The sequence below is a fragment of the Xenopus laevis genome, chromosome 8S (genome assembly GCF_017654675.1).
Source record: "Xenopus laevis strain J_2021 chromosome 8S, Xenopus_laevis_v10.1, whole genome shotgun sequence".
Classification (NCBI taxonomy): Eukaryota; Metazoa; Chordata; class Amphibia; order Anura; family Pipidae; genus Xenopus; species Xenopus laevis.
Genome location: NC_054386.1, coordinates 98,977,780 through 99,004,367, shown reverse-complemented (window position 1 = coordinate 99,004,367; position 26,588 = coordinate 98,977,780). Strand labels below are relative to the sequence as shown.

At 43.4% G+C, this 26,588-nt stretch overlaps 1 protein-coding gene across 1 annotated transcript; it reads left to right on the top strand.

Annotated features, from left to right (window-relative positions):
* The first annotated feature begins 1,577 nt into the window (after positions 1-1,577).
* Positions 1,578-26,588, top strand: LOC121393115 (zinc-alpha-2-glycoprotein-like). Its single transcript, XM_041575075.1, has 7 exons — positions 1,578-1,677; positions 7,132-7,395; positions 19,906-20,190; positions 20,947-21,219; positions 22,393-22,485; positions 24,084-24,146; positions 26,348-26,588. The coding sequence occupies exons 1-7, from the start codon at positions 1,608-1,610 to the stop codon at positions 26,377-26,379; spliced, it is 1,080 nt and encodes a 359-aa protein (XP_041431009.1). The 5' UTR covers positions 1,578-1,607; the 3' UTR covers positions 26,380-26,588.

The following is a 26,588-nucleotide window of genomic DNA, read 5'->3' as shown; positions in this document are numbered from 1 at the left end:
CAAGGCCCCCTTGTGACCACAACTTTGATTGAATTCTGGGGAAAAATGCACTAATAATTACACTTTGCTCCCTATACTTGCAGCAGTGTCGGACTGGAACACCAGGGCCCCATCCAAAAACCTTAGATCACTCTCAGTACTATTATAATTCTTCTCCTCACTCAGCCTCTATTCTCCTAGTCTCTTTTCTTTACATGCTATAATTTATTATTCCATCTATTTAGTCTCTTTGTTCTCATAGGAATGGGAATGGCCATGAAATAGGCCAAATGTACTGAAATCTAGGCCCACCTGGTATCCTTATGGGCCAGTCTGACACTGACTTGCAGATATAGATGACTCCTTCTATGTTATGTAATCAAATCATGTTTCCATGCTGATTGTCAGTGTGCTACACTTTCTTGTTGTGGCTATGATGGCATTTTATGGACAGTTCCCTTACAGGTGATAGGGTGGATGTATTGCATCTGTATCCTTAAAGGGATACTGTCATGGGAAAAAAATGTTTTTTCAAAATGAATCAGTTAATAGTGCTGCTCCAGCAGAATTCTGCACTGAAATCCATTTCTCAAAATAGCATTTTTTTATATTCAATTTTGAAATCGGACATGGGGCTAGACATTTGGTCAATTTCCCAGCTGCCCCTGGTCATGTGACTTGTCCCTGCACTTTAGGAGAGAAATGCTTTCTGGCAGGCTGTTGTTTCTCCTACTCAATGTAACTGAATGTGTCTCAGTGGGACCTGGATTTTACTATTGAGTGTTATTCTTAGATCTACCAGGCAGCTGTTATCTTGTGTTAGGGAGCTGTTATCTGGTTACCTTCCCATTGTTCTGTTGTTGGGGGAAAGGGAGGAGGGTGATATCACTCCAACTTGCAGTACAGCAGTAAAGAGTGATTGAAGTTTATCAGAGCACAAGTCACATGACTTGGGGCAGCTGGGAAATTGACAATATGTCTAGCCCCATGTCAGATTTCAAAATTGAATATAAAAAAATCTGTTTGCTCTTTTGAGAAATGGATTTCAGTGCAGAATTCTGCTGGAGCAGCACTATTAACTGATTCATTTTGAAAAAAAATGTTTTTCCCATGACAGTATCCCTTTAATAAATGTCACATTGAAAACTGAGTTTTTATAGTGTTTCATGTTCACCTTTCCTGATTAACATTCAGATAACATGTATGTATCACTCTCTTTTGGACCAGCAGTTAAAATGATATAAAAGGTTTTATAATGGTACCATGGATTTACCAAATAATTACCAAATAATTTGGCCAATTCTCATAGACAATAGATTGCAGTTTGGGGCATTTTGGACCCATGTACCTGTGTTCTTTTCTCCGGGTGCTGAACTCTGTTGGGCTCTCGTATCTTTATATGGTACATTAGTATTATCAGCATCATCTATAAAAACTCTTTCTTCATTCAGCATAGTAACAGTGACTCATATGTATTTTCTTATTGGACAGTAAACCTATTCCTGCCCAATCACAATAAAGTAAGTGACTTTTGTAAGTGAAACTCTAGTTATCTCTAACTATAGTCCATAAAGCTCAGACGAGCCGATGGGCTGAATTTTGCTGGGGTTGTGTAACTGGTGTGTATAATGGATGGCAGGGGAACGGCTTGGTTCGTGTTTCTCATCTTTAGTGTTGGCATCTCAGCAGTCTATTGTGGTAAGTTAATGATGCCGCCCTCTCTTTTATCATACCAGCTGCTAGTGACTTACTGGACTGTGTGTTAGCAGGTGTAATAGCAGGAATACAAACTTATTTGGTTAAATTAAAAACAAAACAGCTAAAACAACTAAAGGCTACAAATTGTTCAATAGTGATATACAGCCTCATTTACAAATAAGTCATTTTTTTTTGTTTACTTTCACCTTGTTTTTGTAGAAATTGCATCTGGCACCCATAATGCTCCCAGAATGGTGAAGAATGGGCTGCACTTCTCTTTGCTTACAAGAGGCACATGGACACCCCCAATGCTTATAGTTGAGAAGGTGCATGCCAGGGGGGCCATAGGGTGCAATGCATTTAGAGCATTGTACTTGCACAGGGAACCCTCAATCCGGTGTGTCTTGCACTCTGCACCTTGTATGTAAACTGCAGTACTTAAAGGTCTAGTCGCAAGGGGTTGATGCATTGGGGCTCCTGCACTTGTGTCTAGCTCATGGCAAATAATCCCTATAAAATGTTATTGCTTTACTAACACCATCTTCTACTACACATCTAATACCTATAAGTACCCTACTATGTGTCCGACCCAGCACAAACACCTCAAAGACAGCGTGTGAAACTTTCCATTTGCTGATCTTTCTCCTGTATAAATCACTTAACTTTACCGTACATTCCTGTTTTGCTCTAAATGACCGTGCGATGGGGTCTCCCAAAAATGGTACAGGCATGGGATCCGTTAACCCATTATCCGTAAACTCATTACCCAGAAAGCTCTGAATTTCTCTCTAATACAAAACAGGACCTTGTAAATGATCCTAAGATATAATTAATTATTATTGGAGGTAAAATGATCCTACTATGTTTATTTTGAATGATGTTTTTTAGCTGAAGGTATGGGAAGACCCCTTATCTGGAAAGCCCAAGATCCCAAGCAGGTCTCATACCTGTACCTGATATGTTATGGCACATCCAGCCCTTTCAAGAACATTGTTCACTAAATATTCATCAATGGATTGTTTTTTTTTTTTGCTTTTAAATATTATTACACTGAATATGCACAGAGTAACTTGCTTATGTGTCTGCTGCAAAATGTCTGTTAAAGCTCTATGTAATATAAATGCACTTTAGCACACGTTATCTAGATGCTCGTTGGCCGTGGGAAGGGCCGTGAGAGCAGCCGGCAATAAAAATAGTTACAGCTTTCCCCATCACCAACACCTGTTTGATATTTATTATTTTAAAGCTTTTTACAGCTTTCTGACGCTGCTTTGCCGGTGAGTAATTGCACTAGATCGCAAGCTGTGTATAACAGATCAATGGAAGAGAAAGGTTTATGAAATTTGCCTACAGATACTTGAACATACATTGCCCCTGTTATAGTGTGCGTATAATGTAGAGCTGCCATCATTGGACTGGGGTGTCTGTTGCCCACCAGGGTTGCCACCTCAGGGGCACCCACTCAGGGACCTCCACCCTAGTCATGATCTCCTCCAGTCTCTATAGTTGGAGTCCCCAACCCCAAGCATACCTTTTACTTCTCAACTCAAGCGGTTGGGGGAGCGTCATCAGATTCCGATGGGAAGCAGGTTTGGCCGGCGGAGCCCATTGCATTTTCTCCTGATGTCCCACTGGCCTAGTCCAACACTGCGAGCTGCAATAGAACACCTTTAACTCTAAGGGCAGATCATATAGCGGCTGAGCTGCCTTCAGAAATCAGGCGGCAAAATTTTCTGGTCCCCCTGGTCCCCACCCAAGCCCCACCCCATAGCTCGCCCACCAGAGCTAATAAAGTAACCCCCCTAAGTTATAAAAAGCCATAAAATATTGATAGCCTACCCCCCTCCCACAATTTATAAAAAGCCATTGATCAGGGCCCCCCCTGCAAGTAAAAAAAAAATTGTTGATGGCTTGGGCCTCCCTCCCGCAAGTTATAAAAAGCCAATGGTGGCCAGGACCCTCCATTAAGTTTAAAAAAAAAAAAACATTGGTGGCCAGGCCCCCTAAAATTAAAAAAAATTGCTTACCAGGGTCCCCCATAAGTTTGGCTCTTAAGGGGGGCCCGGCCATGCTTCACTTACTTGATTAGCTGGCCCCCCCTGTTGTCAGCCTGCTGCAAGCTTTAGAAGAAAGGACGGGAGCTCTGGTTCCAGCATGATTTTTTCTCTTATTCAGTTCTTTGAGTTCTCTGTACCCTCATTAGTCGTTTAAGTTTAAGTCCCGGTGAAGCTGCATTGGGATTGGATAGGTTGGAGGGGAAGTTCCTACTTCACCCATCCAATCCCTGTAAAGCTTAACTGGGGGGGGGCGGCTAATCAAGTAAGTGAAGCATAGCTGGGCCTCCCTAAGACACAAAAACCCATGGTCCCAGGACAACTGTGCCCCCCTGATGGCAGCCCTGTATAACGGCATATACAGTAACCCCAACCCATCACTAACAGTAACCTGAGCAATTAATTTCATAGTGACCCACAGCATTAAATGGTGCCTCAGCCATTGTACCTGGGCAATGGATCATTTTTCTTGGAACTGGATCACTGGATCATAGTGGTGCTGGTTTAGTTCTGTTGTCAGTGATGTTCAATTCATAAATTAGTGGTGTGTATAACAACCCTATCTGCCTTAGTAATCTATGGTCAACGAAATGCTCAAAATACTGTGGTAGTTATAGGCAAGCTGTATCTGGGCATCACATTTCCCATAGATCACTAGTGCCAATCCTGGTGCAAAAAAGCAATATAATGCCAGTGCCATAGTACAATATTTAATTAGCCCCAAAGACCTCCAGAGCTTTATATAATTAAATGTTGTTCTATGGCACTGGCATTATAGTTCTGGCACATGTTCTTGGTTCCATGTTGAGTCTCTGGTTCCCCAACTGTCAGCCCGTTCCTGTAAGCCATGACTTGCCAAGTTCTTCTGGTACCTTGTTATTGGACTGTATCCTTCAACTGCATCTTTCTAAGTCTACACCAGTTTTCCTTTCTCATGAGGTGTTTTCTTTATTTTGTTCACCCTTTATAAAAATAAACCAGCCCTATGATTAACGTGTGAAATTCTAAATCAGCCAGTCAAAAAGTTGAAAAAGCCGATTAGAAACCATCAGGCAGCAGTTGGCTCAGTAACTGTCTTATATCTGTACCATCATTTACTGTATCTGACCCAGATCTGAGCAGAGAGATTAAAGAAAACATCTCCTTCCTTTTGCCTGCCCCACACTCCAAGGCGCCCCTACAGTCATTGATCTCCAGTCCCACCCTCCCTGTGCCCCAGGTGTTTATCTCTCATCTCCTTCCCCATTCTTTTTCTTAGAGACAACTCAGTATATATATATATATGTGTGAATGTTGCACCCTAAAAGCTCCATCTGGATCAACTGCTGCCTCTTAATAGCCGTGGACTCCCACCTGTTTCCCAGAATGCTCAGAACCTGGGTTTTTCTGGATAACAGATCTTTCATTAATTTGGATCTTCCACTAAATAATAGTTTAAACATGAATTAAACCCAATAAAAATGTTGTGCTTCCAATAAGGATTAACTTAGTTTGGATCAAGTACAAGCTACTGATTTATTATTACAGAGAAATAATATTTCATTATTTGGATAAAATGCAGTCTATGGGAGACAGGCTTTCCGGAAGCCATAACTGTATTTATATTTAAATCCATGTGATGATTGTGATTGGCTGTAAGAGCTTGGAAACCTTTATCTGCTGCTGAAATCTCTTTGTATGTAAATTTTATAAAACAAAGGAATTTGCCAAATATGTTTGTTGACTACATACAACCTACAGCATCATTATACTCTATATTTAATCCACTGGTTGTACTGCAATGTAATAATATTTAAGTTGCCCTTGACAGTGGATACTATTATGAGAATATAAAAGGGGGTATATATGTCATGTATCACATAGGGGCAGGTGCCTAGAAAAATATGCAACTCAACCATGGAAAAAAAAATTCCTGCCACATTAATATACTTTTTATTTTTCCCTGAAATTTAGACACTGGGGCTTATTCGCCAAGGTGGAATAAAGTGAAATTTCGAGTAGGGAAGATGAATGGAGTGAAATTGTTGTAAAAAGAGAATTATGTTCACAAAACTCATAGGGGCAAATTCACTATGCGACGAAGCGACTAACGCTAGCGTCAATTCGCTAGCGTTGGCCATTTTCGTTACTTCACAAATTTACTAACGGACGCTAGCGTAACTTCACTAGCGTAACTTCGCACCCTTACGCCTGGCGAATTTGCGCAACGGACGTAACTATGCAAATTCACTAACGCGCGCAGTGTACTGAACGCTACCTTTTACGCCAGACTTCATTCGCCACCTCAGACCAGGCGAAGCGCAATAGAGTAGATAGGGATTGCTTCAAAAAAAGTTAAATTTTTTTCTAAGTCCCAAAAAACGCTGGCGTGTTTTCTACATTATGGGTGATAGGCTGAAAAAGAACGAAATTTTTTTGGGGCTCCCCTCCTTCCCCCCTACATTTCCTGACTCATGGCAACTTAACTATACAGTGGTCACATGTGTAGGGCAAAATAAACATTTTATTTGCTGTTTTGAAGGTTTCCCAGGCATTTGTGGTGATTCTACGTATTCCTCCATTGAAATTTGAATTTGGCGCAGTATGCAAATTAACCATCAATAGCGTAACTTTGCTTAGCAAATCAACGCTAGCGCAACTTCGCAACCTTACGCTACCCCTGAGTGCAACTTCGGATTTTAGTGAATTTGCAAAGCACTGGCGAAACTACGCCTGGCGAAGTGAGGCGAAGTTACACCTGGCGCAACTACGAATCTTAGTGAATTTGCCCCAATGTTTCACCAGTGCATCATTGTGGAGCTTGGGGACCACATGGAAAGATTGGAGGGATGGGGCCATGACATGGTTAGATTTTGGGTCCCGATGGGCTATAGGATACGTAGTGGGTTATTTATTAAAGTCTCAATGCCAAAATCCTGTCATAAATTGTGTTTTTTTACATAAAATCCAAATTTTTAGTAGGAAAAAAACCCCTACATTTTTAGGATTTATTATAACCAGATGATGGAAAAGGTCAGATTCTGAAAATCCGGCATGTCAGACCTGCTGAGGTTGCATATAAGTCAGTGGGAGAAGTCCAGAAGATATCTTAATCTTCGATGGGTTTCGTGCAATAATTCTAAGAACCAGTTTTTGGGTGGAAAAACCAAAAAAATCATACGATTCATTGTTCACGATTTTTTAGGTTTTTTTCCCGCACAGGAAATTTTCTGGAAAATGTATAGATAAATAATAGGAAAAAACCTGTGTGGATTTGGTGAGAGTATTGTTCAGAAAATAAAGGGATAAATTCAGACTTTGATAAATGTGACAGGATTCCCTACAGGACGACAAGGGAAGTAGGTGGAGGTTTAGGTCGGAGAGATAAATCCTCATTCCGATGTATTTTCTATTCCCCCAGGCAAACATGTTCTAGAGTATTATATGACAATGACATCGGATCACATCCCCGGAATTCCCCGCTTCTCAATTACTGCCCATGTGGACGGCTTGCAGCACGGAAGATACACCAGCGACCATCGCCGCGCCGAGCCTTTGATCCCATCTCTCGGTACATTGACTGAGCACCTGGAGAAGCAGACCAGCTTTGCTGAGAGATGGGAGGAATATCAAAAATCGAAGATGGCGTTTCTGATGCAATTTCTAAACAAGACGGCAGGGCACGGTGAGATAGGGATCATTGTCTTAAAAGCCACTGGGTCTCATGGAAAAATGGCAGAATTAGCTAATTTCCCTCACCCTCAATGCAGCATTTCTTCAGACCAACAAACCGGTGCTTGCAGAAAATGGCAGAAGAATTGTATGAATTTTGCTGGAACAGAGGCACAGGGCAGGCAGTAACCCTGTTACTATATATTAGACTCCTATCTAGTGCCAACAATCCCTATTTCTGTTGGTCAAAAGGGGAGCAGAGAAGACAGTAACCGTTCCAACACTTTCCTCTTGTTTCTGTCTCTATATATTAGGTACCTATCTAGTGCTCCCAATCCCTATTTCTGTAGGGAAATGAGAGAGAGCAGACAGTAACCCTTCCAACACTTTCCTCTTGTCTCTATATATTAGGTACCTATCTAGTGTTACCAATCCCTATTTCTGTAGGGAAATGAGAGAGAGCAGACAGTAAGCCTTCCAACACTTTCCTCTTGTCTCTATATATTAGGTACCTATCTAGTGTTACCAATCCCTATTTCTGTAGGGAAATGAGAGAGAGAGCAGACAGTAACCCTTCCAACACTTTCCTCTTGTCTCTATATATTAGGTACCTATCTAGTGTTACCAATCCCTATTTCTGTAGGGAAATGAGAGAGAGAGCAGACAGTAACCCTTCCAACATTTTCCTCTTTTCTCTATATATTAGGTACCTATCTAGTACTACCAATCCCTATTTCTGTAGGGAAATGAGAGAGAGCAGACAGTAAGCCTTCCAACACTTTCCTCTTGTCTCTATATATTAGGTACCTATCTAGTGTTACCAATCCCTATTTCTGTAGGGAAATGAGAGAGAGAGCAGACAGTAACCCTTCCAACACTTTCCTCTTGTCTCTATATATTAGGTACCTATCTAGTGTTACCAATCCCTATTTCTGTAGGGAAATGAGAGAGAGCAGACAGTAACCCTTCCAACACTTTCCTCTTGTCTCTATATATTAGGTACCTATCTAGTGTTACCAATCCCTATTTCTGTAGGGAAATGAGAGAGAGCAGACAGTAACCCTTCCAACACTTTCCTCTTGTCTCTATATATTAGGTACCTATCTAGTGTTACCAATCCCTATTTCTGTAGGGAAATGAGAGAGAGCAGACAGTAACCCTTCCAACACTTTCCTCTTGTCTCTATATATTAGGTACCTATCTAGTGTTACCAATCCCTATTTCTGTAGGGAAATGAGAGAGAGCAGACAGTAACCCTTCCAACACTTTCCTCTTGTCTCTATATATTAGGTACCTATCTAGTGTTACCAGTGTCGGACTGGCCCGGCGGGACACCGGGAAAATAACCCGGTGGGCCCCGACCTTCAAGGGGCCCCGCCGGGCCAGACCCCCAATCGTAATAGTTAAAAAAAAAAAAACGTAGCCGGCGCGATGCGCTGTCTGCGCATTCTCGTCAGCACGGGTGCCGTCTGCGCATCGCGCCGGCATGGGACAACGCCAAAGGGGAGCGCGGCGCTGGTGCAGCAGCCAGGGGACGGCGGGGGCCCTGGGGAGGCCCCTGGACAGGCAGTCGCCGGTGCGGCCCCAGGCCCCCCAGTCCAATATCGTTCGGGCTATTTTCCAATCGTGTCGATACTATTTCGAAGCAGCGTAAGGCAGCAAGACATAGGAATCGCGTTAGGGAGACAAGACCCAGCTTAGCATTTTCAGCCGAACTTCCTGGGAGTTCTGTACTCTATAATATTTACTATATCGTATCGCTGGACAATAACGACCCCAATCCTATTTCTGGACTGGTTGAGTTGAAGAGAGAGCTATCACAAACTTTCACCTAACACTATGATCTAGTGTCTCTTATTATACCTATTGTCTATGCTAATACCCTTTATTTGATTTGGCCCAGTAAGCTGCAGCCTGTAGAGGCAGATGATGCCTTCTTTTCGCCTATCTATACACTGTTACCAGTACTAACCCTTATTTCTCAATCACTTATCCCTTGGTTCTCTGCATATATAGGTATCCTAGTATCTAGTGACAGTTAGAATGTAAAACCCTATTCAATCAGACATTATGCTTACCTCCAAGCCACTGAGAGCACAGTTACATTATGCCTTGTAATCCTATCCTACTTACTACTATCTAGTCGCTATTTGCCTATCCAGACTGATAGGAGAGTCAGCAATTTCTAGTCAGGAACCAGTTTCCCAACACTTAGAGAGATAGCAAGGTCAACTTGATCCTGCACTTTGTCTATATATATTATGGTATTAGCGGTTATCTATCGTGCTGATCAGTACCTGGCTACCCAGCCAGCTGGTTCCTAAGTACCCCTTAGTTATACATAGGTCAACTCTGTCCGTACTTCCACCATGACCCCATTTCTAGTATGATTAAATATTAAAGCGTATTTCGAGGGATTAATGAGGAGGGGACCGGACGTACTATTCAGCTACTACCAATCGGAGCATCCAAGGACAGTGCTTAGAGTACGCGATGGGTGACGAGCAGAATCTCTCTGCCACCCCTCTACCTTCAATATATACTCTGGTGGGTACTCCCTACCCTTTATCTAGTGGTGCAATACCCAAAGCAGACAGTAATCCCTCTGCTCATTTTGTCTGTCTTGCTTATTTGAGAGCTGGCTTGAGCTATTATTCTCAAAATGAGATAGCAGGACTGACAGACTACAAAGCAATCCTCATTTCATTTCATGCGTAGAGTGCGATACAGTACATCTTAGGTAGTCCGTGTCCCCGTAGCGTTTCTTAGTGAGTATCCAGAGGGTGGCGCGGTCCTTTTAGGAACCACAACTATTTTATTCCGGTTGTCTACGTAGGCAAGAATGCTATTTGCCTTCGCGGCTAGGAATACGACATTAGCAGGCACTGAATTGGTGTAGTCCTCTTGTCTCTATTACATATCTCCCTTTAATAAATGGTACGCACCTTATGTGCTTAAGGAGTAGATGGTTTTTTTGGGCCGACCCGTTTTTGTTAAACACCTTTTGGTCAGTTACATCTTCTGACGACTTCTTCTACCAGTTCGCAGTAGGCTACCATTACATCCTCTTGGTCATTCAAACGCCATCCGTCAGTGACTACCAATTAGAGATGTCGCGAACTGTTCGCCGGCGAACTTGTTCGCGCGAACATCGGGTGTTCGCGCTCGCCGGAAGTTCGCGAACGTCGCGCGACGTTCGCCATTTTGGGTTCGCCATTGTTGGCGCTTTTTTTGCCCTCTCACCCCAGACCAGCAGGTACATGGCAGCCAATCAGGAAGCTCTCCCCTGGACCACTCCCCTTCCCTATAAAAACCGAAGCCCTGCAGCGTTTTTTCACTCTGCCTGTGTGTGCTGAAGAGATAGTGTAGGGAGAGAGCTGCTGCCTGTTAGTGATTTCAGGGACAGTTGAAAGTTTGCTGGCTAGTAATCGTTTTGATACTGCTCTGTTATTGGAGGGACAGAAGTCTGCAGGGGTTTGAGGGACATTTAAGCTTAGGTAGCTTTGCTGGCTAGTAATCTACCTTCTACTGCAGTGCTCTGTATGTAGCTGCAGTGGGCAGCTGTCCTGCTTCTGATCTCATCTGCTGACTGCTGCAATAACAGTAGTCCTTGTAAGGACTGCTTTTATTTATTTTTTTGTTGTTTTACTACTACTACTACTACTACTATAAGAGCCCAGTGCTATTAGTCTAGCAGTGTTGGGGAGTGGGACTGGTGTGCTAATCTGCTGCTCCTAGTAGTTCAGCAGCACCAACTTTAATTTTTTTTTTTAATATTCATTTTTTTTTTATTTTACTTTTTTTTATTTTACTACCGCTGTAGTAGTGTATAAGTTGACCTTTTAGGCATTATTTGCCCTGTAGGCATTATTTGCACACTGTTTTCTTCAACCCGCCATCTAGCTGTGTGACCTTGTTCACATTCTGTCTAAATATCCATAATATTACCGTCTCCAGAAAAAACACCGGAGTGACTTTTTTCAAGCAGCCATAATATATTTTACGTAATCCGTATCCACCGCTGTAGTAGTGTATATGTTGACCTTGTAGGCATTATTTGCACACTGTTTTCTTCAACCCGCCATCTAGCTGTGTGACATTGTTCACATTCTGTCTAAATATCCATAATATTACCGTCTCTAGAAAAACCACTTGAGTTACTTTTTTTCAAGCAGCATTCATATATTTTACGTAATCCGTATCCACCGCTGTAGTAGTGTATACGTTGACCTTGTAGGCATTATTTGCACACTGTTTTCTTCAACCCGCCATCTAGCTGTGTGACCTTGTTCACATTCTGTCTAAATATCCATAATATTATCGTCTCTAGAAAAACCACTTGAGTTACTTTTTTTCAAGCAGCATTCATATATTTTACGTAATCCGTATCCACCGCTGTAGTAGTGTATACGTTGACCTTGTAGGCATTATTTGCACACTGTTTTCTTCAACCCGCCATCTAGCTGTGTGACCTTGTTCACATTCTGTCTAAATATCCATAATATTATCGTCTCTAGAAAAACCACTTGAGTTACTTTTTTTCAAGCAGCATTCATATATTTTACGTAATCCGTATCCACCGCTGTAGTAGTGTATACGTTGACCTTGTAGGCATTATTTGCACACTGTTTTCTTCAACCCGCCATCTAGCTGTGTGACCTTGTTCACATTCTGTCTAAATATCCATAATATTACCGTCTCCAGAAAAAACACCGGAGTGACTTTTTTCAAGCAGCCATAATATATTTTACGTAATCCGTATCCACCGCTGTAGTAGTGTATACGTTGACCTTGTAGGCATTATTTGCACACTGTTTTCTTCAACCCGCCATCTAGCTGTGTGACCTTGTTCACATTCTGTCTAAATATCCATAATATTACCGTCTCCAGAAAAAACACCGGAGTGACTTTTTTCAAGCAGCCATAATATATTTTACGTAATCCGTATCCACCGCTGTAGTAGTGTATACGTTGACCTTGTAGGCATTATTTGCACACTGTTTTCTTCAACCCGCCATCTAGCTGTGTGACATTGTTCACATTCTGTCTAAATATCCATAATATTACCGTCTCTAGAAAACCACTTGAGTTACTTTTTTTCAAGCAGCATTCATATATTTTACGTAATCCGTATCCACCGCTGTAGTAGTGTATACGTTGACCTTGTAGGCATTATTTGCACACTGTTTTCTTCAACCCGCCATCTAGCTGTGTGACCTTGTTCACATTCTGTCTAAATATCCATAATATTATCGTCTCTAGAAAAACCACTTGAGTTACTTTTTTTCAAGCAGCATTCATATATTTTACGTAATCCGTATCCACCGCTGTAGTAGTGTATACGTTGACCTTGTAGGCATTATTTGCACACTGTTTTCTTCAACCCGCCATCTAGCTGTGTGACCTTGTTCACATTCTGTCTAAATATCCATAATATTACCGTCTCCAGAAAAACACCGGAGTGACTTTTTTCAAGCAGCCATAATATATTTTACGTAATCCGTATCCACCGCTGTAGTAGTGTATACGTTGACCTTGTAGGCATTATTTGCACACTGTTTTCTTCAACCCGCCATCTAGCTGTGTGTATTATCGTTTCCAGAAAAACCAACTGAGTTTTTGTTGTTGTTGTTGTTTTTTTAAAAATAATGCCAGGCAAAGGCAGGCCGCCACGCAGAGGCCGTGCTAGGGGCCGTGCTGCTATGCAATCCTGTGGCCCTAGCAAATTGCCCAGTTTTAAAAAGCCAATGACCCTGAACTCCCAAAATGCTGAAGAGGTAGTTGACTGGCTTACACAGCACACCCCATCCTCTACCGTTTCTAACTTTACCACAACATCCTCCTCATCCTCCACTGCTATGGCCACCCCACCTAACACTTCCTCCACCACCGGTGCCCCTTCTTCACTGGGGTCAGAGGAGTTATTTTCCCATGAGTTTCTTGAACTGAGTAATGCGCAACCATTATTGCCAGAAGAAGATGAAGGAGATGAGGACCTTACACCAGATTTAATTCTGGCAGAGAACACGATAGAGATGGACATAATGAGTGATGAGGAGGAGGTCCCCGCTGCTGCTTCCTTCTGTGATGTGTCAGAAGAAATTGATGCATCTGAGGAGAATGATGATGAGGAGATTGATGTTTTGTGGGTGCCTAGTAGAAGAGAGCAAGAGGAGGGTAGTTCAGATGGAGAGACGGAGAGTCAGAGAGGCAGTAGGAGAATAAGACTTAGAAGAAGCAGGGAGGACAGCCCGCAGGGATCAGTAGGGCAACAACATGTATCGGCACCTGTGTTCAGCCGGCCAACGCACCCGCCATTGCCGCCAATACCGCCAACTCCGCCAACTTCTACTGTTACCGCCAGATCGCACACTTCCAAAAAGTCAGCAGTGTGGGATTTTTTTAATGTGTGTGCCTCTGACAAAAGCATTGTAATTTGCAATGAGTGCAGTCAGAAACTGAGCCTTGGTAAGCCCAACAGCCACATAGGTACAACTTCTATGCGAAGGCACATGAGCGGCAAGCACAAAGCACTTTGGGAGCAACACCTCAAAGGCAACAGGCAAACTAAAAGCCACACTCCTTCTGGTCCAGCATCTTACTGCTCTACCTCTGCTCTCCTTGACCCGTCTGAACCACCCTCCACTCCGCCTTCCACCTTGACCACCTGTTCCCATTCCCAGTGATCTGCCACCAGCCAAGTTTCTGTGAAGGCCATGTTTGAGCGTAAGAAGCCAATGTCTGACTGTCACCCCCTTGCCCGGCGTCTGACAGCTGGCTTGTCTGCACTCTTAGCCCGCCAGCTTTTACCATACCAGCTGGTGGACTCTGAGGCCTTCCGCAAATTTGTAGCAATTGGGACACCGCAGTGGAAGGTACCCAGCCGCAATTTTTTTTCTAAAAAGGGAATACCACACCTGTACCAACATGTGCAGAGCCAAGTTACCGCATCTCTGTCACTTAGTGTTGGGCCAAAGGTCCATATGACTACTGACGCATGGTCCTCCAAGCATGGTCAGGGCAGGTATGTCACCTACACTGCCCACTGGGTGAACTTGGTAATGGCTGGGAAGCAGGGAATGGGTAGCTCAACAACAACAGTGGAGTTGGTGTCACCGCCACGGATTGCACGCGGTTCTGCCACCACCTCTACTCCTCCATCGCTCTCTACCTCGTCTTCTTCTTCTTCTTACTCTGCTGCTGGGTCCTCCTTCTCCTCCTCCACACCTGTGCACCCCCAGCTCCCCCTAGGCTATTCGACGTGCCAGGTACGCCGTTGTCACGCCGTCTTGGGGATGACGTGCCTGGAAAGCAAAAACCATACCGGATCTGTACTCCTGTCATCTCTGCAGTCACAGGCCGATCGGTGGCTGACCCCACACCAACTGCAGATCGGAAAAGTGGTGTGTGACAATGGAAGCAATCTGTTGGCAGCGTTGAGACTAGGCAATTTAACCACATGTGCCCTGCATGGCACATGTGTTAAATTTAATAGTCCAACGTTTTGTCTCCAAGTACCCAGGATTCCAGGACGTTCTCACCCAGTCCAGAAAGGTGTCGGCCCATTTCAGACGTTCCTACACAGCCATGGCACGCCTTGCTGACATTCAGCAGCGCTACAACATGCCAGTCAGGCGTTTGATTTCTGACAGCCAGACTCGCTGGAATTCAACGCTCCTTATGTTGGAACGTCTGCTGCAACAACAAAGGGCCGTCAACGAGTACCTTTTTGAACTGGGTGGTAGGACTGGATCTGCACAGCTGGGGATTTTTTTCCCCCGTTACTGGGTGCTTATGCGCGATGCCTGCAGGCTCATGCGACCTTTTGAAGAGGTGACAAATATGGTCAGTCGCACCGAAGGCACCATCAGCGACCTAATACCCTTCGCTTTCTTCCTGGAGCGTGCCGTGCGACGAGTGACAGATGAGGCTGTAGACCAGCGTGACGAGGAGCTGGAAGCGCACGATTTCTGGTCGGAATCACCAGAACGAACCCAGGCACCTGCTGCAACGCAGGGAGAGGTGCCAGAAGTGGAGTCAGAGGAGGAAGGTGGCTTTGTGGAGGAGGAGGAGGAGGACCAACAGGAGCAGGCTTCCCAGGGGGCTAGTGGTGACCTTTTGGGGACCCCTGGTCTTGTACGTGGCTGGGGGGAGGAGACCGTGGATGATACAGTCCTTGATAATGAGGAAGCGGAGATGGATAGCTCTGCATCCAACCTTGTGAGAATGGGGTCTTTCATGCTGTCATGCCTGTTGAAGGACCCCCGTATCAAGAGGCTTAAGGAGAAGGACCTGTACTGGGTCGCAACGCTACTAGACCCTCGGTACAAGCATAAAGTGTCAGAAATGTTACCAACATACCACAAGTCCGAAAAGATGCGGCATTTACAAACCAGCCTGCAAAACATGTTGTACAATGCTTTTAAGGGTGATGTCACTTCAGGAACTCATCAACATTCCAGGGGCAGAGGTGCCAGTAATCCTGCCACGAGCACACCTGCAAGGACAAAGCCCTTTGGCCAGTCTGTAACGTCAGACATGCAAATGTTTTTCTGTCCAAGGCAGCGCCACAACCCTTCTGGATCCACCCTCAAAGAACGCCTCGACCGGCAGGTAGCGGACTACCTGGCATTAACTGCAGATATCGACACTCTGAGGAGCGATGAACCCCTGGACTACTGGGTGCGCAGGCTTGATCTGTGGCCAGAGCTGTCACAATTTGCCATGAACCTCTTGTCTTGCCCAGCCTCAAGTGTGCTCTCAGAAAGGACCTTCAGTGCAGCAGGAGGGATTGTAACTGAGAAGAGAACTCGCCTAGGTCACAAAAGTGTCGATTACCTGACCTTTATTAAAATGAATGAGGGGTGGATCTCGGAGGGTTACTGCACGCCGGAAGACTTGTTCTGACTTCTATGCAGCTGTCCTTCTCTTCAAGCCTCATGACTCCACACACAGCTGTCCTTTAGCGTCCTCCTCCTCCCTCCGCCACCGTTACAAACTAGGGTGCAAACCCTACTGGTTTAATTTTTTCTGGCCTCTGTGCTTCAGTGGCTGCAACCAAAAAAACTGGGCAAACAATGTCTACAAGGTCAACGTATGGCAAAAAATGACTATTTTCAGCATTTATATGGCATATTTTTTCTGGCAACTGTGCTTCAGTGGCTGCGTCCAAAAAAATGCATATTTTCTGCATTTATATGGCATAATTTTTCTGTCAACTGTGCTTCAGTGGCTGCGACCAAAAAATGCATATTTTCTGCATTTATATGGCATAATTTTTCTGGCCTCTGTGCTTCAGTGGCTGCAACCAAAAAAATTTATATTTTCAGCATTTATATGGCATAATTTTTCTGGCCTCTGTGCTTCAGTGGCTGCAACCAAAAAAATTTATATTTTCAGCATTTATATGGCATAATTTTTCTGGCAACTGTGCTTCAGTGGCTGCGACCAAAAAAATTACTATTTTCAGCATTTATATGGCATATTTTTTCTGGCCTCTGTGCTTCAGTGGCTGCGGCCAAAAAAACTGGGCAAACAATGCCTACAAGGTCAACGACGTTGACCTTGTAGGCATTGTTTGCCCAGTTTTTTTGGCCGCAGCCACTGAAGCACAGAGGCCAGAAAAAATATGCCATATAAATGCTGAAAATAGTAATTTTTTGCCATACGTTGACTCAACGTATATGGCAAAAAATGACTATTTTCAGCATTTATATGGCATATTTTTTCTGGCAACTGTGCTTCAGTGGCTGCGACCAAAAAAATGCATATTTTCTGCATTTATATGGCATAATTTTTCTGGCCTCTGTGCTTCAGTGGCTGCAACCAAAAAAATTTATATTTTCAGCATTTATATGGCATAATTTTTCTGTCAACTGTGCTTCAGTGGCTGCGACCAAAAAAATGCATATTTTCTGCATTTATATGGCATAATTTTTCTGGCCTCTGTGCTTCAGTGGCTGCAACCAAAAAATTTATATTTTCAGCATTTATATGGCATAATTTTTCTGTCAACTGTGCTTCAGTGGCTGCGACCAAAAAATGCATATTTTCTGCATTTATATGGCATAATTTTTCTGGCCTCTGTGCTTCAGTGGCTGCAACCAAAAAAATTTATATTTTCAGCATTTATATGGCATAATTTTTCTGGCAACTGTGCTTCAGTGGCTGCGTCCAAAAAAACTGGGCAAACAATGTCTACAAGGTCAACGTATGGCGAAAAATTACTATTTTCAGCATTTATATGGCATATTTTTTTCTGGCAACTGTGCTTCAGTGGCTGCGTCCAAAAAAACTGGGCAAACAATGCCTACAAGGTCAACGTATGGCAGTTGTTTAAAGAGAACAGTAGATTACTAGCCAGCAAAGCTACCTAAGCTAAAATGTCCCTCAAATCCCTGCAGACTTCTGTCCCTCCAATACAGAGCAGTATCAAGCAGATTACTAGCCAGCAAGCTTACTATCATCTGTCCCTGAAATCACTAACAGCTCTCCCCCTACACTATCTCTTCCAAGCACACACAGGCAGATTTTTCAGATACATTTTTGCCCTTGATCCCCCTCTGGCATGCCACTGTCCAGGTCGTTGCACCCTTTAAACAACTTTAAAATCATTTTTCTGGCCAGAAATGTCTTTTCTAGATGTTAAAGTTCGCCTTCCCATTGAAGTCTATGGGGTTCGCGAACCGTTCGCGAACCGCTCGCATTTTTGCGCAAGTTCGCGAATATGTTCGCGAACTTTTTTTCCGACGTTCGCTACATCCCTACTACCAATCCCTATTTCTGTAGGGAAATGAGAGAGAGCAGACAGTAAGCCTTCCAACACTTTCCTCTTGTCTCTATATATTAGGTACCTATCTAGTGCTACCAATCCCTATTTCTGTAGGGAAATGAGAGAGAGCAGACAGTAACCCTTCCAACATTTTCCTCTTTTCTCTATATATTAGGTACCTATCTAGTACTACCAATCCCTATTTCTGTAGGGAAATGAGAGAGAGCAGACAGTAACCCTTCCAACACTTTCCTCTTGTCTCTATATATTAGGTACCTATCTAGTACTACCAATCCCTATTTCTGTAGGGAAATGAGAGAGAGCAGACAGTAAGCCTTCCAACACTTTCCTCTTGTCTCTATATATTAGGTACCTATCTAGTACTACCAATCCCTATTTCTGTAGGGAAATGAGAGAGAGCAGGCAGTAACCCTTCCAACACTTTCCTCTTGTCTCTATATATTAGGTACCTATCTAGTGTTACCAATCCCTATTTCTGTAGGGAAATGAGAGAGAGCAGGCAGTAACCCTTCCAACACTTTCCTCTTGTCTCTATATATTAGGTACCTATCTAGTGTTACCAATCCCTTTTTCTGTAGGGAAATAAGAGAGAGCAGACAGTAACCCTTCCAACACTTTCCTCTTGTCTCTATATATTAGGTACCTATCTAGTGTTACCAATCCCTATTTCTGTAGGGAAATGAGAGAGAGCAGACAGTAACCCTTCCAACACTTTCCTCTTGTCTCTATATATTAGGTACCTATCTAGTGCTACCAATCCCTATTTCTGTAGGGAAATGAGAGAGAGCAGACAGTAACCCTTCCAACACTTCCTCTTGTCTCTATATATTAGGTACCTATCTAGTGCTACCAATCCCTATTTCTGTAGGGAAATGAGAGAGAGCAGACAGTAACCCTTCCAACACTTTCCTCTTGTCTCTACATATTAGGTACCTATCTAGTGTTACCAATCCCTATTTCTGTAGGGAAATGAGAGAGAGCAGACAGTAACCCTTCCAACATTTTCCTCTTTTCTCTATATATTAGGTACCTATCTAGTACTACCAATCCCTATTTCTGTAGGGAAATGAGAGAGAGCAGACAGTAACCCTTCCAACACTTTCCTCTTGTCTCTATATATTAGGTACCTATCTAGTGCTACCAATCCCTATTTCTGTAGGGAAATGAGAGAGAGCAGACAGTAACCCTTCCAACACTTTCCTCTTGTCTCTATATATTAGGTACCTATCTAGTGTTACCAATCCCTATTTCTGTAGGGGAATGAGAGCAGAGAAGGCAGTAACCCTTCCTCTTCTTTCCCTTGTCTCTGTCCCAGATCCAGTTTGTCTTTTTTTGTTTCATCTTCTTCCCACTAAACCTTCACTATTCAGATTATTGTCTAGACCAGGGATCCCCAATCTTTTGAACCTGTGAGCAACATTCAGAAGTAAAAGAAGTTGGGGAGCAACACATACATGAAAAATGTTCTTGGGGTGCCAAATAAGGGCTGTGATTGGCCATTTAGTAGCCCTTATATGGACTGTCAACCTACATTGAGGCTCTGTTTGGCAGTGCACCTTGTTTTTATACAACCAAAACTTGTCTCCAAGCCTCAAATTCAAAAATAAGCTCCTGCTTTGAGGCCACTGGGAGCAACATCCAAGAGGTTGGAGAGCAATATGTTCCTCACAAGCTACTGGTTGGGGATCACTGGTCTAGACCATAGTGTTTCAGTTGTATATTTAATTGTAGGACACCACCATGTTCATGTGTACCAGAGGAAGTATATATGTGAGCTGCGAGATGACGGCACATTTCTCGGATATCACGCATTTTTATTCAATGGGAAGGAGGTTATAGCATTCGATAAAGAGCGAGAGACATTTGTGCCGATAACACCAGAGGCTGCACATTTGATACCAAGTTGGAACCAGTATCTGGCCGGAGTCAAAGCAAATAAGTTTTACCTGGAAAACGTCTGTATTAAACACCTGCAGTTGTACCTCTCATATATATCAACAGTGTTGGAGAGGAAAGGTGAGACCAATCAGCATTTTGTATTTTTTTTTCAAATTCTCTTTATTGAATTTTTAATAATCCAGCAGCAACGTTTCAAACAATATTTGCCAAGATGTACAGTCAAGTTCAAAATAGGTAGCAAAAGATTTTCTCCGTAAACTTATAAATAAATTGCCTTTTTGTTGTTCATGATTTTTCTAAACAAAATTGACCACTTTATTTTGAATAGATTCTTGAAGAATGGTCTCCTAATTTATTTCTAATAGCATCTTGTAAGCAAAGGCTATGGAGATATTTAAGAACAAAATTTACAATTGGAGCAGTATCCTTAATCCAAAAATCCAAAAATATGGCCTTCCTAGTAGCTGCCATTACTAAAAAAGAGAAATGAACCATTTCATCAAAAATATAGAATTTTCTTCAGACTCCTGGGGGCAAATTCACTGAAGGACGAAGCACCTAACGCTAGCGTTAATTCTCTAGCATAGCGTATTTTCGTTAATTCGCCGATTCACTAACGGACACTGGCGTAAATTCGCTAGTGTTACTTCGCACCCTTACGCCTGGCGAATTTGAGCAACGGACGTAACTTCGCAAATTCACTGACGCTGGCGTTTTTTCTTTTTTTATGGGTGATAGGCTGAAAAAGATCAAAAAAATTTTTGGGGCTACCCTCCTATTTAAAGCTATTTATCATCTTAATTTTCACATTGCAAAGCCAACCACCTATTACTGTATTATTGTGTGACAGAATCTTCCACCCTTTCTTATCAGTTCCCCCCAAAGTGAAGATTTCAGTCTCAATATCAGACAGGGGCAAACTACTATGCTGCCTTGTTTATGGATTCCACCCCAAAAAAGTGCATGTGAAGGTGATAAAGAATGGAACTGAGGAGGTTCCCCCAGAAGAACTCAAACATGTCCTGCCAAACCCTGATGGCACCTATCAGATCAGAGTCAGTGTACGGGTAACGCCAGGGGATGGCGCCACTTACTCCTGCCATGTGGATCACAGCAGTTTGGAGAATCCACTCGTTGTTCCCTTTGGTGAGTGTCTTTAGGCTGATGGGTGTAAGAGGGGACTATGATGTTAAACCGAAAATATGTGATTGTGGTTACTTTTGGTCAGAGTCTCTGGGATTTTTGATATCCAAGCTATTGGATGGAGATATAGATCTAATCCCATGGGTTTTGAGTTTGGAAGAAAGTCCCTTAGTCTTTTGGGGGTAATGCAGAAAGCTAAATAGTGTATAGGGCTCCTTTACACCTAGCGCCCCCTGGCACTCCTGCCTGGAGTGTCTGTATGATGCACAAAGTACAGTAGGACAGGCCAGAGGATGCCCATGCCCAACCCATATACTTAGTGTCAGACTGGCAGGTCCCAAGTGCACAGGGGCCCCCACCCTCCTCCAAGCCCCCCTTCATCTGCATCAACCCCCCTACCAGGGGCGCTCCGCCAATGAGGCTAGCTGAGCCGCTCACCTCAGGCAGCAGCACCAGAGGGGATTCCAGGGGCGGCAAAAAGCCACTCCTGCACCTTTAAGAGCCGAATTTCCGGTTTTTAAACGGAAATTCGGCTGTGCTATTGCGAGAGAGCGCAATTGCGCTCTCTGCAATCGTGTTCCTGCCTCCCCTAAGTCGGTGCGGGGGGGCGGCCTCAGGCGGCTCCTTCCCCAGAAACGGCGCTGCCTCCTACAGTCCCCCTGTCTCAGTCAAAAACCCCCTCTGGTCCCCTTCATGTACCTGTCCTTTAGTTGCGCCCGCGATTGGGGCTGGAGGGGGGTAGGATCAGGAGGAAGCATGGGCGTCCACAGAGGGGGGCAAGAGGGGGCAGTGCCCCCCCCTGGGACTGTGCACATAAGTTACCTCCCAACTGTCCCGCATCACGCGGGACAGTCCCAATTTTGCCAGCCTGTCCCGCCGTCCCGGATAGTGGCGGAAGCATGGGCTATATACAGGTACGGGTCTGGGTCAGTGGGTCCGTGAGGGCTGGGGCCTACTGGGTTTTAATGTGGTGTCCCGCCGGCCCAATCTGACCCTGCATATAATATGCTGCTCTGGATCGTGCACAGTTCAGTTAGTAGAGGGACGAGTTGCTTTGCACATTTGCACCTTGCCTAGAATTAGTAAATGAGTCCCATAATTTATTTAGAGACCATATAACTGATTACAGTATATTCCACTATTCCATTTTCTGTATTTTTTTTCCCCAATGAACAGAACCCAGGGAGAACCTTTATACCATCATTTCTTTTGCGACGGCTGTTGTTGTCCTCGTTGTCCTTGGAGTATTTATATGTAGAAAGAAAAAAGGTATTATTTTCAATACTACTGCATCACAGTTGGTTATCCAACCAGGGTCTGCTCTATAGAAACCAGTGTTCTGGGGATGGTACAGAAATCATTTTAAAAATGTTCATTTATTTGATTAAAATGGAATCTACGGGAGGTGGCCTTCCAGCAAATCAGAGCTTTTTGGATAATGGGTTTCCGGATAACAAAAAGACATAAATACATGATCAAGGACCATGATAAACATTGTTGTTGAAGCTTCCTTGTGCTTTAAAGGATAAGTAAACCTTTAGAATAAGTGAATGTAAAATTGATGAGGGGGCTAATTGAGTGCACTTTTGTTATGTACATTCATTATTTATTATTTTTTCATTCCAAGATATTAAGGGATACATGTACTGTTAATATGAATGAATTTTGTTACAACAGCGCCACCTGCTGGTCAGTTTCCCACCAGTCTGACCAGCAAGTAGTCAAGGAAGTTGTCAGGAGAAAGAAAGAGGCTGCTCTGATGTTCTTCTGCTTAGGAAATACTTGAGAAAGATTTCTAATTATTTTCCTAAGCAGAAGAACATCAGTCTCTTTCTTTCTCCTGACAACTTCCTTGACTACTTGGTGGTCAGACTGGTGGGAAACTGACCAGCAGGTGGCGCTGTTGTAACAAAATTCATTCATATTAACAGTACATATATCCCTTAATATCTTGGAATGAAAAAAGAATAAATAATGAATGTACATTACAAAAGTACTTAGAATAGCACTCTCATCAATTTTTCATTCACTTATATTAAAGGTTTACTTATCCTTTAAGTAGTGAAAGAGGGTTCAATTTCACCAATATTCAAATGATTTGCCCCCTCCTTGTTGCATCTTTATTGATGTCATATAAGTTTATAGTTTAGATAAGGAATAGCAGAAATAAATACAGATGAAGCCACTTGGATTTGTGAGTTAAATGCGTCATGACTCAGGGTTAATTAAAGAAACTGTGTTATCTAAAGTTATCTTAACTCATTTAATGCATTTAACCTTTTTATTAGCATACCAAAGCACCATTGTTCACAATGGGGAATGGTTTAATTAGATGGGATGCTGTGACACAATTTTCTGTGTTAAATGGGATAAGTGGGATATCTGTGTTTAGTTATTCTGTGTCAAACAGGCAAACCAAAGTGGCTGCATCTGTATGAAGGTTAATAATGTACAGAGGGCATTAACTTAAAGTGACACTGACTTGTACTTATCAGTTATAGGAATCTTGTCAGAATTCATTCACAATATACCCCCTGACTTTTATAAAGCACCCAAAGGGCCACAATCCTATATTTAGCTCTGATATAGTTTGGCAATGATACAGCTTTAAGGGAAGAGACACCCGTGAAGTTTCTGGGAAATTTTCTCCCCTGGCAACAAATCGCCTCTTCTTCGGGCGACTAACCTCCCTGAAAAGCCTTCCCGCCGGCACTCAGATCGATTCGTTTTCTGAAGTCGCCCGAAGTTTCCTAGTGAGGCAGGCGACAAAATCTCCCTAAATATTGGCTTGTGTCTCTGCCCTTAGATATGCTTTTATCCTACATTGAGGTTACTAATCCAATAACTGATGTTTCCTTTTCTTACAGACAGTGGTAACACCAAGCAAGATAATACTCATTGCCCTCCATGTTTGAAATCCAGCAGCTCAGGTTGTGTTTAATATCCTTCTCTATTCCTTTATTAAATATCAAGTCTGTGTGCCTCACCCCTCATAAATGCAGTGTTGGTGAATGCAGAGAGTGTTGTATTCATGGGCAGAATGCAGTATATGGAGTACAGGGACCTGGTGTGGGGTTTTATAGTGCAGGGCAGGCTGCAAAAAACATGGTGGATTGCACCCATTTCTTGTACTTTTGCACTTATATCTTGGTTGTTTATAAATACTCATATGGGTTTATGTAATAAAATGCACTAAGTGTGCCCAGGGTAAGTAACCCAGAGCAACCAATCAGCAGGTATCATTTACTAGTCACCAGTTAAAAATTTTTATTGGTTGTCATGGGTTACTCGGCGCAAACTACACCATCAGTTACTGATCTTCCAAAATCCCAATCCATATTCAATAGAATTTACCCTTTAAAAAGACTACTCCAGATTCATACAGGAAGACAGGAAGGAGTAACATCATTAATACTAATTAAATCCATAATAAACACAGCTTCCCCCAGATTTTCCAAATATTTTAAAGTTTCTGGTGTCTCATAGACTTGGGCAGGAATAGTCAATGAAAGTCACTTTCTACGCAAAGTTCTACCAATGAAAATGTTCACATCACGAAAAGCCTGCTGAGAAGATATTATTATTATTATAAAGTGTCAACATATTCCACAATAAATGGGCGTATATATTGAACATACAAAGCAAAACGGAGAGCAAAGAGGGAGGCCACACACAATATGGGAGGTTCTATCATTCCAATCATTCATGCTGAGCTGGTGCTCGTCTTCACTTACTCTGGTACATTTCTCAGCTGAAATTTAAAATACACCTGATTCCCCAAACCAATATATATCTGTAGTACATGCAGGATCGGACTGGGCAGGTGGGACACTGGGAAAAATCCCGGTGGGCCCCGGCTATTGTGGCGTGAACCTGGACCCGTAACCAGAAAGTTGGTAGCTGTCAATTTAAGAATCAACCTGGGTCCTGGCACTGAGTATGAAAGCCTAGAGCAGGGATCCCCAACCTTTTGAACCCATGAGCAATATTCAGCAGAAAAAGGAGTTGGGGAGTAGTGATGGGCGAATTTGCGCCGTTTCGCTTCGCCGAAAAATTCGCGAATTTCGCGCGAAATTCGCGAAACGGCGAAAAATTCGCGAAACGGCGCCGGCGTCTCGTTTTTGACGCCGGCGCCCGTTTTTGACGCCGGCGCCCGTTTTTCCGACGCCGGCGCCCGTTTTTGGCGCCGGCGTCCGTTTTTCGAAAAAAATATTTTGACGCCGGCGAATTTTTTGACGCGAATTTTCGCGGGCGATTCGCGAATTTATTCGCTGGCGGCGAAACGCGCAAATTCGCCGCGAATTCGCGCCTGGCGAATAAATTCGCCCATCACTATTGGGGAGCAACATAAGCATGACAAATTTTCTTGGGGTGCCAAATAAGTGCTGTGATTGGCCATTTGGTAGCCCCTATGTGGATTGTCAACCTACATTGTGGCTCTGTTTGGCAGTACAGCTGGTTTTAGACAACCAAAACTTGCCTCCAAGCCTGGAATTCAAAAATAAGCACCTGCTTTGAGGCCACTGGGAGCAACACCCAAGGGGTTGGAGAGTTACTGGTTGGGGATCACTGGCCTAGAGCAAGCTGCCATTTTCTGGTAGTGAGCATTTACTGTCATCCCCATCCCTTCATGAGGAGTTGGGCACAGAGAGCTTCCACACTTCAGTTCCTCCTCCCCCGTTAAAGCGGTGGTAACTCTTCTAACCATGCCCATTTAATGCATGCCCCGCTCCTAAAGAAAAGCTACAGGGGAAACTCGAGTTGTGAGCTGTGAGTGCTGCTGGATGCACTGTTGGCCCTAATGGGCCCTTGGCATTAAGCTCATGGCTGTGGGTGAGGAGTCAGGCTAAAGTACTGTGGGGCCCCTGGGATGTGAGGGCAGGATCTGGCTCTGGGGAGTCCACAATTAGGCATCTCCAGCATCTCTCTCACATATACATGAAAGCCCTGAACTATATGATATAGTGTGTGTGTGGGGGGGGGAGGGGCAAACAAGGATTACGGGTCCTGAGACTACAGTCCGACCCTGAGTACATGGATATCAGTCAGGGAACACAGATTTGATCCAATGTGTTTTACCCAACGTATTGTGACATTTTTTTTTTTTATTCCTTCTGTGTTCTTGTTTTAGAGTGTCAAAGCCTAAACCTGGAAGATGGCTAAGGAGCTAATTCAGATGGCTGAATTGGAAATCTTGTAGGGTTCCTGTACAATTCAATATATGTTGGAATATATCTAAGGTCGTACTGGCTGGTCTGTCGAGTCAATCAGCTTGATAGGCCAATGCAATGGATTCAGATGAAATCGTTATATATAATTGGCTGATCCTTCAGAAATTCAAGATATCAAACCTTCAAAAGAACGAGTGATCT

What these genes read in the sequence shown, in the direction of transcription:
- LOC121393115 (XM_041575075.1), top strand. Translation starts at nt 1,608, where the DNA reads ATGGATGGCAGGGGAACGGCTTGGTTCGTGTTTCTCATCTTTAGTGTT. An exon ending in CATCTCAGCAGTCTATTGTG is followed by an intron (nt 1,678 to 7,131) that starts GTAAGTTAATGA and finishes CTATTCCCCCAG; the next exon opens with GCAAACATGTTCTAGAGTAT. An exon ending in AAACAAGACGGCAGGGCACG is followed by an intron (nt 7,396 to 19,905) that starts GTGAGATAGGGA and finishes ATTTAATTGTAG; the next exon opens with GACACCACCATGTTCATGTG.